Source organism: Xenopus tropicalis, chromosome 9 (genome assembly GCF_000004195.4).
Source record: "Xenopus tropicalis strain Nigerian chromosome 9, UCB_Xtro_10.0, whole genome shotgun sequence".
NCBI lineage: Eukaryota > Metazoa > Chordata > Amphibia > Anura > Pipidae > Xenopus > Xenopus tropicalis.
The window spans coordinates 87,589,048-87,602,573 of NC_030685.2; the positions used below are offsets into that span (position 1 = coordinate 87,589,048).

At 52.5% G+C, this 13,526-nt stretch overlaps 2 protein-coding genes across 2 annotated transcripts in view; both read right to left on the reverse strand.

Annotated features, from left to right (window-relative positions):
* cntnap5 (contactin associated protein family member 5) overlaps positions 1-2,718 on the reverse strand; it is a 294,459-nt gene extending 291,741 nt beyond the window's left edge. Inside the window, exon 1 of the mRNA XM_031893445.1 lies at positions 2,403-2,718. Coding sequence (XP_031749305.1) covers positions 2,403-2,481 — 79 coding nt within the window. The 5' untranslated portion in view covers positions 2,482-2,718. The remainder of the gene's footprint in view (positions 1-2,402) is intronic.
* A 6,009-nt stretch (positions 2,719-8,727) lies between these two features.
* Positions 8,728-11,083, reverse strand: LOC100485670. Its single transcript, XM_031893586.1, has one exon. The coding sequence runs from the start codon at positions 10,957-10,959 to the stop codon at positions 9,259-9,261; it is 1,701 nt and encodes a 566-aa protein (XP_031749446.1). The 5' UTR covers positions 10,960-11,083; the 3' UTR covers positions 8,728-9,258.
* Positions 11,084-13,526: the final 2,443 nt, after the last annotated feature.

A 13,526-nucleotide genomic window follows, 5' to 3' on the forward strand; every position in this document is an offset into this window, starting at 1 on the left:
TGCTGGGTATCAGGGGTGGGTATCAGTGGTGGGTATCAGTGGTGGGCATCAATGGTGGGCATTAATGCTGGGCATCATTGCTGGGTATCAGCAGTGGGTATGAGTGGTGGGTATCAGTTGTGAGTCTTAGCGGTGGGTATCAGCGGTGGGTATGAGTGGTGGGTATCAGTGGTGGGTATGAGTGGTGGGTATGAGTGGGGGGTATCAGCAGTGGGTATCAGCGGTGGGTATCAGTGGTGGGTATCAGTCGTGGGTATGAGTGGTGGGTATCAGTGGTGGGTATGAGTGGTGGGTATCAGTCGTGGGTATGAGTGGTGGGTATCAGTGGTGGGTATGAGTGGTGGGTATCAGCGGTGGGTATCAGTTGTGGGTATGAGTGGTGGGTATCAGTGGTGGGTATCAGTGGTGGGTATCAGTGGGGGGTATCACTTGTGGGTATCAGTGTTGGGCAGGGAGTTGGCATTTCCAAGAGATTTGCTTTCAGGTTAATGCACTATAAGTGTTGGGAGGGAAATGCAGCTTTCAGCCCATCCAGCTGTTGTTAAACCACAACTCCCAGCATAATGCCCCCCCCCGGGAGTTGCAGCTGATGCAGTGGCTGATGGGGGCAATTAAATAGGAGCCGGGAGCTGCACAAACCCGAGGCCGGTTCTGCTCTACAGGGAAACCGAGTCCAAATGAAATGTCAATGAAAATCCGGGTCACTGTGCGGCCCCAGCCGGACCCCCCCATACGGTACCGGGATGGGATTGTTGTGAGACTGGGACTGGACCCAAACAGAACCGACCCACTAAGCACCGGGCAGCACCCCGGGAAAGTCCATACTGCCCCCCTGGGGGTCACTTGTACCCACACCCCCCTGTACTGATAATAAAGGAAGATTAAGGGGCTGAACACTTACCCCCCCCCTACATGAGACTAACTTTGCCCTCTATGTACCATGTACCCCCTGCCACCTATATGCTGTGAATTTATGGGCAAGTGGCTTATGTATTGGCTACTATTGGTCCCTGACAGAATGTGGCAGTCAGTGGTGCCAGCTCTCCCCAAAGTGCCATATTCTAGTTGCACCCCAACCCCCCCAATCCTCAGTCTGGGGCCACTCCGTGCCATCTGCTTTGGTACCTTACATAAGGGCTCAGACTTGGGGTACCATTGGCAAGTAGTAAGTACTGGGGGTAACAGCACTGGGGACTCAGACCGACTCATCTGCAATGGGCAAGGCTTAATGCCACCTGTTTAGTTGTGAGAGTGGGGGGGCATTTGTATGGGGTAAATACTAGGGGTACAAACTGTTAGGGGGTACAGTCAGGGTACCATATTTGAGGGGTGAGGCCTTGGTGCCATCATTCCCAGCTGTGGGTTGAAGTACCAACGTGGGTAGCATGATAGGTAAGAGGAATATAGCAGCATCCTTAGGGGGTTATTGCTGGGGTAACACCTGTAAGGAGTGAGATTTGGGGTAACATCTGCAATGAAGCTGGGTTATTGAGGGGTGAGTTCTGGGATACCATTAGGAGAGTTGGGGTGCCATCAGTAAGGGGCAAGAGACTGGGGGTGCCATCAGTAAGGGGCAAGAGTCTGGGGTGCCATCAGTAAGGGGCAAGAGTCTGGGGTGCCATCAGTAAGGGGCAAAGAGACTGGGGGGTGCCATCAGTAAGGGGCAAGAGTCTGGGGTGCCATCAGTAAGGGGCAAGAGACTGGGGTGCCATCAGTAAGGGGCAAGAGACTGGGGTGCCATCAGTAAGGGGCAAGAGACTGGGGGGTGCCATCAGTAAGGGGCCTGGGGTGCCATCAGTAAGGGGCAAGAGAGCCATCTAAGGGGCATGCCATCAGTAAGGGGCAAGAGTCTGGGGTGCCATCAGTAAGGGGCAAGAGACTGGGTGCCATCAGTAAGGGGCAAGAGACTGGGGTGCATCAGTAAGGGCAAGAGAGGGGGTGCCATCAGTAAGGGGCAAGAGACTGGGGTGCCATCAGTAAGGGCAAGAGACTGGGGTGCCATCAGTAAGGAGAGACTGGGGGGTGCCATCAGTAAGGGGCAAGAGATTTGGGGGTGCCATCAGTAAGGGCAAGAGTCTGGGGTGCCATCAGTAAGGGGCAAGAGTCTGGGGTGCCATCAGTAAGGGGCAAGAGACTGGGGGGTGCCATCAGTAAGGGGCAAGAGATTGGGGGTGCCATCAGTAAGGGGCAAGAGTCTGGGGTGCCATCAGTAAGGGGCAAGAGATAAGATACCATCTTTACAGACTGAGTATTGGGGGTGCCATCAATAAAAGGCAATATATTGGGGTGCCATCAGTAAGGGCAAGATATCGGGGTGCTATCGGTAAGGGGCAAGATATCGGGGTGCTATCGGTAAGGGGCAATATATCGGGGTGCTATCAGTAGGGCTGGGGGGTACTCACAGCTCGCCGCGGTGGATCCCCGGTGCCAGGCAGCAGACAGCAGTGCCAGGAACACACACCCAATATCCGTAGGATCCATGTCTGGCTAAAGTGCCCGGTACCAGTCCAGATGCCCAGAAGGAGAAGAAGAAGAGCAGCCCCTGCCAGTCCCGGGGTGTCGGTAGCACCCAGTCAGTAGCACCCAGCCAGTAGCACCCAGTCAGTAGCACCCAGTCAGTAGCACCCAGGCTCCCCGGGCAGAGCTGCAGACATTCCCCCGCACACACAGCACAGACCCGGGCAGAGCCGGAGAGACGCGCGTCTGGGAGCGACAGCCGGAGATTCAGCCTGAGATGGAGGAGAGATCCTTATAGGCGCAGCGATTCCTCCTCCTCCTCCTCCTCCTCCTCCCCAGCGCGTCCCACAGCGGCTACACCCACCGCCTGCAGCCCGGGCACCCACCCAGCAGCCTGGGGCACAGGGCAAGGGGGCACCCACCCAGCAGCCTGGGGCACAGGGCAAGGGGGCACCCACCCAGCAGCCTGGGGCACAGGGCAAGGGGGCACCCACCCAGCAGCCTGGGGCACAGGGCAAGGGGCACCCACCCAGCAGCCTGGGGCACAGGGCAAGGGGGCACCCACCCAGCAGCCTGGGGCACAGTGCAAGGGGGCACCCACCCATCAGCCTGGGGCACAGGGCAAGGGGGCACCCACCCAGCAGCCTGGGGCACAGGGTAAGGGGGCACCCACCCAGCAGCCTGGGGCACAGGGCAAGGGGGCACCCACCCAGCAGCCTGGGGCACAGGGCAAGGGGGCACCCACCCAGCAGCCTGGGGCACAGGGCAAGGGGGCACCCACCCAGCAGCCTGGGGCACAGGGCAAGGGGGCACCCACCCAGCAGCCTGGGGCACAGGGCAAGGGGCACCCACCCAGCAGCCAGGGGGCAGCAGCTGGGCAAGGGGGGCACAGGTACAGAGCAAGGGGGACACCCCCAGTTAAGGGCAAGGGGGGCACTGCAGGTACAGGGCAAGGGGGGCAGCCACAGGGCAAGGGGGGCACAGGGCAAGGAGGGCACCCCAGGTACAGGGCAAAGGGGACACCAGGTACAGGGCAAGGGGGCACCACAGGTACAGGGAAAGGGGGGGCACATCTGTTACAGGGTGAGGGGAGAGAGTAAGGTTGGCACAGATAGTGGGTGAGTGGGAGAGGCATGGCATAACGGGGGTATCAGTGCCGAGTGATCGCGATGGTGAAACAGCAGGAAAAAGATAAATATGAGAGAGAATCAATATGGAGGGGGCAGGATTGGGGCAGGAAAGGAGGCCGAGTAGTAGGAGTAAAAGAAGCAGGGTATTTAGTTATGTGGGTGAAGCTGGCACTGCCAGGAGACTGTTCCACCAATAGCAGGGTGAGAAAGGCTTGGTGTTGGGATTATAGCACCATTGGAATAGGTTCAGTCTGGCACAGATGGCAGAAGATGGAGTCCCAGTATTATGGCATGTATGTGCCAGGGGAGGTACCTGCTGCTGAGGTGGGGGGGGGGGTCACAAAGTAGAGGGGAAATTATTGCTTTGGGAGGAACTTTGGATATTATGTGTTTGTTGTTTTTGAAAAAAAATCACATGCCCTTGGTGCCAACAACGTTGGATTTACGTAGGGGCACCATGAACGGCATCATAAACTTTGTTCCAAAGCAGAACCTACGATTGGCCCGGGGGTACCATGATCTAGGCCTGCGTTGGGCCCCTATCAGCTTTAATCGACTCGGAATGAGTCAGGAACTGTGAATGGCTGGGGTTGTACCATGTGACCTTGAGCTCTGACCTATCAGCTTTGGTTGGCGGTAAGACCAGTGTTCGGTTGCGTCATCAAAGAGTTCTCTGATTGGCTGACCTGGATGACTATTTGGTTCATTTACACTTGGGCCATGGGAGCCGTGACCATAAAGGATTCCACGTGTGTGGGGCATTGGGGTTGTTGCACTTATGGCAAAGGATCCCTTTGGTCCAGAGTGGTGGTGCATCAAGAAATTGGTTCTGGTTCTTTCAGAGTCAAATATTGCCCTATGGGCTTAATTGCCCAGGAGGAATCAGGAAAGGGCAGATTGGAGTCAGATTTTCAGAGCTTTTAAATAGACCCAAGAGCCATCTTGAAAGGAAGTCCATTGATGAAGACAGGCCTGAAGTTTGGTGATCAGCAACCAATGAATCTTCCCAAAGCCTCAGAGGCAATCAATACCCTCACTGAACGTGCTAGCCCCCCAAAGCTATCTTTGAGCCCCGGTGTGATGGCCCCTGGCAAATCCTCAGTGAGAATCCCCCACAGGGAGGGTATTGAACAGATTACAAGAGGCAGCTTTCGATGAAGGTCTCCTACTTGGGAGAAGATGTCCCTTCTCAGTTGTCTCGGCACCACGCATGGATGGAAGTGTGGATTAAATGCCCCCCCCGGGGTGTTCCATCTGTACAGAGGTCACTGAGACATGGGGTGACCCCTTTAAATTAGTGAAGGCCCAAGATGGAAGCCAGTTCCCTGGGAGATACTTCCAGTACTTCCACTTTAAAACAACAGCGCTATGATTTCTATACCAAGGCTTTTCTACAGCAAGCTTGTTATTGGTTCAGAGGGTGGTGAGGCCAACCCCATACTGAGGGGCCCAACCCCATACTGAGGAGCTGAGGGGCCCAACCCCATACTAATGAGCTGAGGGGGCCCAACCCCGTAATGAGGGGCCCAACCCCATACTGAGGGGTCCAACCCCATACTGAGGAGCTGAGGGGCCCAACCCCGTAATGAAGTGCCCAACCCCATACCGAGGGGTCCAACCCCATACCGAGGGATCCAACCCCATACTGAGGGGCTGAGGGGCCCAACCCCATACTGAGGGGCCCAACCCCATACTGAGGAGCTGAGGGGCCCAACCCCATACTGCAGGGCGGAGGGGCCAAACCCCATACTGAGGGGCCAAACCCCATACTGAGGGGCCCAACCCCATACTGAGGAGCTGAGGGGTCCAACCCCATACTGACAGGCTGAGAGCCCCAACCCCATACTGAGGGGTCCAACCCCATACTGAGGGGCTGAGGTGCCCAACCCCATACTGAGGGGCCCAACCCCATACTGAGGAGCTAAGGGGCCCAACCCCATACTGAGGAGCTGAGGGGCCCAACCCCATACTGTGGGGCCGAGGGGCCCAACCCCATACTGGGGGGCTGAGGGGCCCAACCCCATACTGAGGAGTCCAACCCCATACTGAGGAGCTAAGGGGCCCAACCCCATACTGAGGAGCTGAGGGGCCCAACCCCATACTGTGGGGCCGAGGGGCCCAACCCCATACTGGGGGGCTGAGGGGCCCAACACCATACTTAGAGGCTAAGGGGCCCAACCCTATACTGAGGGGCTGAGGGGCCCAACCCCATACTGAGGAGCTGAGGGGCCCAACCCCATACTGTGGGGCCGAGGGGCCCAACACCATACTTAGAGGCTAAGGGGCCCAACCCTATACTGAGGGGCTGAGGGGACCAACCCCATACTGAAAGGCTGAGGGGCCCAACCCTATACTGAGGAGCTAAGGGGCCCAACCCCATATTAAAGGGCTACTTTAGCAGTTTAAAATGACTTTATTACATTTCCATTCTGTTTTCCTTTCTTAACCAAACATCCATAACAATGAGTTCTCAGCCCGGCAGAACCTCCATTTTTCAGTCCGGTCCCTTTGCCGCAGGTCATTTCCCAGCAATCTGTGTTACTCCATACCCATTGCGGCCTAACGAGCCCATGGAGCCCCATCGCTGGGGGTGGGTGAGCGTCGGACTTGCTGTGCGGATATCAGATCCGGGGGCAATTTGTTTCCGAGGGGAATTTGCTCGGAGGAGTCAGTGCAAAATGGACAAAGCTTCACGGAAGAACCGAGGAATTATGATTGGCTATTATCAGCAATAGCGTGGCTTTGGGGGGCGGACTCTGCGCCCCGTTTATGGCTGGAAATATGTAGGTGCAGATGTGTAAAAGTGCAGTCATTAAACACTAAAAGGATAACGAGAGGCATAAAACTCATTGATGATATTAACTTATGGGTCGTTATGGGGGAGAGAGAGAGAAAGAGAGGTTATGTTACAGTTGCACCTCCGCTGGGCAGTTATTGGGCGATGGGCCCCTGAAGGACAATAGAAGTCACCTTGAATGGTTGTGGCCATTACCTGCCTTGAATAAGTGGGGGGAAGGGTGATTTTGATCTATTATTATCTGTAGGGGGGCATCATCTCCTATGCTATACAAGTGCTGGGGGTACATACGGATCGGGGCGCGAGGGGCCCAACCCCATACTTGAGGGTGCTGAGGGGCCCAACCCCATACTGAGGAGCTTCGAAGCGGCCCATACCACCATACTTAGAGGCTAAGGGCCCAACCCTATACTGAGGAGCTGAGGCGGACCAACCGCATACTGAAAGCTGACGGCCCAACCCTATACTGAGGGGCCCCAACCCTATTATTACTGAGGGCCCAACCCTATTTACTGAGGGCCCAAACCCTATTACTGAGGGGCTCAACCTATATGAGGAGCTAAGGGGCCCACACCCCATATAAGGGGCTACTTTAGGCAGTTTAAAAATGACTTTATTACATTTCCATTCTGTTGCCTTCTTAACCAAAACATCCATAACAATGAGTCTCAGCCCGGCAGAACACTCCCATTTTCAGTCCGCGTCCCTTTGCCGCAGGTCATTTCCCAGCAATCTGTGTTACTCCATACCCATTGCGGCCTAACGAGCCCATGGAGCCCCATCGCTGGGGGTGGGTGAGCGTCGGACTTGCTGTGCGGCAATTTGTTTCCGAGGGGAATTTGCTCGGAGGAGTCAGTGCAAAATGGACAAAGCTTCACGGAAGAACCGAGGAATTATGATTGGCTATTATCAGCAATAGCGCGGCGGCGGCTTTGGGGGGCGAACTCTGCGCCCCGTTTATGGCTGGAAATATGTAGGTGCAGATGTGTAAAAGTGCAGTCATTAAACACTAAAAGGATAACGAGAGGCATAAAACTCATTGATGATATTAACTTATGGGTCGTTATGGGGGAGAGAGAGAGAAAGAGAGGTTACGTTACAGTTGCACCTCCACCGGGCAGTTATTGGGCAATGGGCCCCTGAAGGACAATAGAAGTCACCTTGAATGGTTGTGGCCATTACCTGCCTTGAATAAGGGGGGGAAGGGTGATTTTGATCTATTATTATCTGTAGGGGGGCATCATCTCCTATGCTATACAAGTGCTGGGGGTAATTAGTCCGTGATCATGAAAAGTGCAGATAATCATTGGTGTCCCTACCCATGGCTAATGGGATTGGGGTCATGTGGTTTCATCTGACCAATAAATACTGCTCATATATAATAAAGGGTACCAAAATGTTGCCACAGTCTAGCGCTGGTATCTGCATCAACCCCACCGACCGTTGTGCCACTATATGTAGAACCCCAACATTGACTATTGACTGATGTAGGTAATTGTAGTTGATGTTCACCATTATAAGTTGAACCCTAACATTCACCAATGCAGATACTTATAGTTGATGTTCACCATTATAAGCAGAACCCCAACATTCACCAATGCAGGAACTTATAGCTGATGTTGATCATTATAAGTAGAACCCTACATTCACCAATGCAGGTGTCACAACCTCAGGGCCGTGAGTTCCCAGACATAGGGCAGGACCCAAAGAGCAAACAGTTGGTATCACAGGATGAGGCGTTTATTGGAGAAATGGCAAGTAGCCATCAGCAGGTTCCCATAAGCCAGTAGGTGGTAGCCAGCCTGCACTCTTGTTCCTTAGGGAATAGGGAAATACACACAGTTGGGGGGAATCTTCTTGCCGCAGCTAAGGTAGATTCCAGGGAACACAGGGGAGGGGGTCCTGCCGTAGCTAAGGTTACACCCCAGACAAAAGGCTCCTTGGAACTCTTGGCAGCCACCTTTGTAGCCAGAAAGGGAACAGCCCCTGTCGTAAAACCAACCATATGGCAGCTTCTGCCAACCAAGGGCCGGGCCAATCATAGCTAATCCCACTGGGCCTATGGGAAGCCCCCTAGTGAGCATGCCCAGTTCAGTCTTTTGCATTTACTAGACAGAGCACTGCCCTCACAAGGGGTAACTATGTGTATTGTGTCACTATGGGGTCTGGCTCTGTGTGCCCTCACAATAGGGGCAATTACATGGGGAGGGCCAGACAGAGCCGGCTGGATACACACAATACACACCTAGATGAGATTAACCTACACAATGCACTTGCTACAACAGGTAGGAGGGGGGCAGGGGGTACATTTCAGCATAAACAGAAATATCTAATAGTTTCATCCAACTTATACAGTTTGTTATGTCACATTTCTCCCCCTTCCCAAATAGTGAGCCTGCTGGGGGCCTACACAGGTTCCCAGCAGCCTCACTAGCCAATTCCCATAAGGCAAAATATCCATAATAAGAAAGAAAAATGTTACTTTAGAGTCCTAATTTGTATCTGTCCCAGAGTTACTGTATTCTCTCCCCCTCCCAGACAGCCCTTAGTGGCTGGGCCCCTTACACACAGTAGGGGGCAGCAGTTGGTGCAGTTTCCCAAAGTCACTTAGCAAAAGTCTTTAGTTCCTTGGGGGGGGGGGCATATTGGCAAAACAGGAATAACAAGATGAGGTGTAAACAGAACCCACAGGATCTAAGAGGGATATTTCAGGGCGGCCATCATTAACCCTCTCTCCTCCATATGGGCGACCCTGTAATGTCACAGTTCTGGCCTCCAGGACAATAAAGGGGCCTTCCAGGGAGAAGGGAACAATCCCAGGTGGTACAGTCTGTATCCCCCCCCCCCAAGCAGTCAGGCCAAGGTGACTCATCTTCAAGTGACCCCAATGACCAGTGGACCCCAAAGAGTATTAGACAAATGTTTATCCCCCTGTCTTTTCTTTAATTCTAAGTTCCACCCAACCTCTCTCAAGGCCCCGGTCCCTGTAACATTACACAATGGGGGACCCCTCCATCTGGGAGATATTGTAGGGACAGCACGGGGACTCACCAGTGTTTTATTTCTCTGTGGGGTAATTCTCTGGCCTTGTTGTCTGCCAGAGGGGGTTTCCGGAACAACTGCCCTGGTTACACGTTGTGCTTTTGGGGTGCCCCTTACTCCATTCCCAGAACTGACTGCTCTGATAGACATTGGGGAATGCTGAGCAATGCTTTCCTCTTGGTCCTGTTCCTGGTCCTCTCCAGCCAGCAACAACTCAGGTAGTGGGGAATCCTCATCTCTTCCCTCCTTGGAGCTTTTTTCAAACTGAGCAGCTCCAGGCTCCACACAATTAGGGATTTCACTCGGGGAGGCCTCAGCCTCTGCCAAGCCTTTAAAGTGGCAGCACCCACTCTCCGGTTCTGCCAGCACAGGGGTAACACAACCACTGAACTCTAAACAAACAGGGTTTTCACTCGGGGAGGCCTCAGCCTCTGCCAAGCCTTTAAAGTGGCAGCACCCACTCTCCGGTTCTGCCAGCCCAGGGGTAACACAACCACTGGACTCCATACAGACTGGGATTTCACTTGGGGAGGCCTCAGCCTCTGCCAAGCCTTTAAAGTGGCAGCACCCAATCTCCGGTTCTACCAGCACAGGGGTAACACAACCACTGAACTCTAAACAAACAGGGTTTTCACTCGGGGAGGCCTCAGCCTCTGCCAAGCCTTTAAAGTGGCAGCACCCACTCTCCGGTTCTGCCAGCCCAGGGGTAACACAACCACTGAACTCTAAACAAACAGGGTTTTCACTCGGGGAGGCCTCAGCCTCTGCCAAGCCTTTAAAGTGGCAGCACCCACTCTCCGGTTCTGCCAGCACAGGGGCAACGCAACCACTGAACTCCTCACAAACAGGGATTTCACTTGGGGACCAAAATAAAGTTGTTTGGGAAGCTTCTTGTTCCTCCCCCACCCCGGCACTGACTGTACTGGGGGGTAAGTGAAAGTCTTTTGGGCCTACAGTACCAAGACATGGCTGTGCCTGCTGAAAACCCCAAAAAGATGGTGCACATACCCTCAGTGCTTCCTTGCGTTGGTTTTCCAATTCCTGGATACTCCCATACTCTTTTATCAATTCCAGTTCCTGATACACCAGGTCAGCAAGCCAGTCCCTCCGTTCCTCTGTATCATTCCTTCCTATATAAAAGAAGCGCTGTGCATAGAGGGTATGGAATTCCCCCTCTGGGTTACCCACAAAGGTGCTATAGTCACAGAAATTCAGCCTCTCCCATTGGCCGTGCCATTCCGCCAAGCTACAGGGAAGTGGGAGCACTGTATAGGGACTGTGCCAATATCTCCCACCTGGTTGGTGCATGGTGCGCTGCAGAACATAGTACCCATCCTCCAGGTCTGCCTCTCCTGCCACTAACTGCCCTACTCCATATGCCAGACCCTCATCCCCAGATAGTCCCAGTGACTCACATCTCAGCCAGAACAGGGTCCTCTCTCTGGGATCAGTAGGGATCTCTGGAGTCCAGGAGTAATCCATGCAAGCGAAGAGATCCAATGGGTCAGCGTAGAATCCAGGTGGGGTGCTCATGGTGCCTTTTGGGTCCTGGGATCCTATGCCACTGCTTGCCACCAAATTATGTCACAACCTCAGGGCCGTGAGTTCCCAGACATAGGGCAGGACCCAAAGAGCAAACAGTTGGTATCACAGGATGAGGCGTTTATTGGAGAAATGGCAAGTAGCCATCAGCAGGTTCCCATAAGCCAGTAGGTGGTAGCCAGCCTGCACTCTTGTTCCTTAGGGAGTAGGGAAATACACACAGTTGGGGGGAATCTTCTTGCCGCAGCTAAGGTAGATTCCAGGGAACACAGGGGAGGGGGTCCTGCCGTAGCTAAGGTTACACCCCAGACAAAAGGCTCCTTGGAACTCTTGGCAGCCACCTTTGTAGCCAGAAAGGGAACAGCCCCTGTCGTAAAACCAACCCAAAGGCAGCTTCCAAAGGGGCCAATCATAGCTAATCCCACTGGGCCTATGGGAAGCCCCCTAGTGAGCATGCCCAGTTCAGTCTTTTGCATTTACTAGACAGAGCACTGCTCTCACAAGGGGTAACTATGTGTATTGTGTCACTATGGGGTCTGGCTCTGTGTGCCCTCACAATAGGGGCAATTACATGGGGAGGGCCAGACAGAGCCGGCTGGCTACACACAATACACACCTAGATGAGATTAACCTACACAATGCACTTGCTATAACAGGTAGGAGGGGGGCAGGGGGTACATTTCAGCATAAACAGAAATATCTAATAGTTTCATCCAACTTATACAGTTTGTTATGTCACAGCAGATACTTATAGTTGATGTTCACCATTATAAGCAGAACCCCAACATTCACCAATGCAGGAACTTATAGCTGATGTTGATCATTATAAGTAGAACCCTACATTCACCAATGCAGATACTTATAGTTGATGTTCACCATTATAAGTAGAACCCCAACATTCACCAATGCAGGTACTTATAGTTGATGTCCATCATTATAAGTAGAACCCCAACATTCACCAATGCAGGTACTTATAGTTGATGTCCATCATTATAAGTAGAACCCCAACATTCACCAATGCAGGTACTTATAGTTGATGTCCATCATTATAAGTAGAACCCCAACATTCACCAATGCAGGAACGTATAGCTGATGTTGATCATTATAAGTAGAACCCCAACATTCATCAATTCAGGTACTTATAGTTGATGTTCACCATTATAAGTAGAACCCCAACACTCATCAATGCAGGTACTTATAGTTGATGTTCACCATTATAAGTAGAACCCCAACACTCATCAATGCAGGTACTTATAGTTGATGTCCATCATTATAAGTAGAACCCCAACACTCATCAATGCAGGTACTTATAGTTGATGTCCATCATTATAAGTAGAACCCAATATTCACCAATGCAGGTACTTATAGTTGATGTTCACCATTATAAGTAGAACCCCAACATCCACAGATGGTGAGATTGAATGTCAGTTGAGGGCACTTGGTAGAATGTTCTTGTACAAGGCTGTTTGAGGTGATGGCCTTCCATAGAGACCAGATCTTCCCAGCTGTATGGATGTTAATCCAGACAACAGGACCTACAATGGCAGCTCCAGCCCTCCAGGCCCCATATTAGACTGGTTGAAGGGTAAGGGCATTAGTATGAGCAGAATGTGCCCCCTACACAAGGATGTCCTACTGGTGGGACAAACCAATGGCTCTGTTGCCCAAGAGCCAAGCAATTGTGGCCTTTTCCGAGTTGGAACTAGAGGCTCAATCACTTCTAAACCGGAACCAGTAATGTCAATGTCTCTTGAGCCTCATTCTAATACAGAAGATTAAATCATAATATCCTGTACCCATCTTGTAATGATGGACCCTGCCTTGTCTTGATACTCTCCCCAATAAATATTGGGGTGAACAGGACCCTCTTCTGGATTATTCAGGATTTGTTCACTTGGTCATTGGCAAAACCTCACTCTCTTTTCCTTAATAACTGAGACCAAAGGGAAAAAAACCCCTCACATTTACTATCAACTTTATCAATTCCCTGTCTTTCTTCCCCTGACTCCCCCCCCCCCGCGCTGGGCGTAAGAGCGCCGAGACACCGCCGAGACACCGCCGAGACACCGCCGAGACACCAACACAATCATTATGACATTTTTAATTTGGGAGCTGAAGGCAGCGGCAGGCAGTTTGCAATGAGAGGGAAGAAGCAATCTATTTAGCCGGCGTGATTGGGTTAAGCCAGGTTGACCCGTTCAGCTGGGGCCACAGAACCAAGAGAGACTGTCTGTAATTGGATAAAGGGAGACAATCACTTGTCATGATAAGGAATCAATCCGGGGGTCTCATTGAGGCCGGTGGGGGGGGGTTGGGGGGGGTCGTTATTATAAGGGGACCTGGAGCTGCGGATCTGCCCCGTGGTTCTGATTGTGATTGAAACCCAGACGCTTTCACGCTTGCCGCTCTGTGGTACTGAATAATGAGAACTGCCCAGAACTGGAAAATGAACGAGATACAGAATCGAGGAGGAACAGCCTGACTCCATCCTTGTATTGGAGATTTCTCATTTATCTGATATTTTATTTGTCCACGTTCCAAAAAACATTTAGTTTGGG

Bases quoted from the DNA above. Each gene is read 5' to 3' on its own strand.
- LOC100485670 (XM_031893586.1), bottom strand. From the start codon at position 10,959: ATGAGCACCCCACCTGGATTCTACGCTGACCCATTGGATCTCTTCGCT.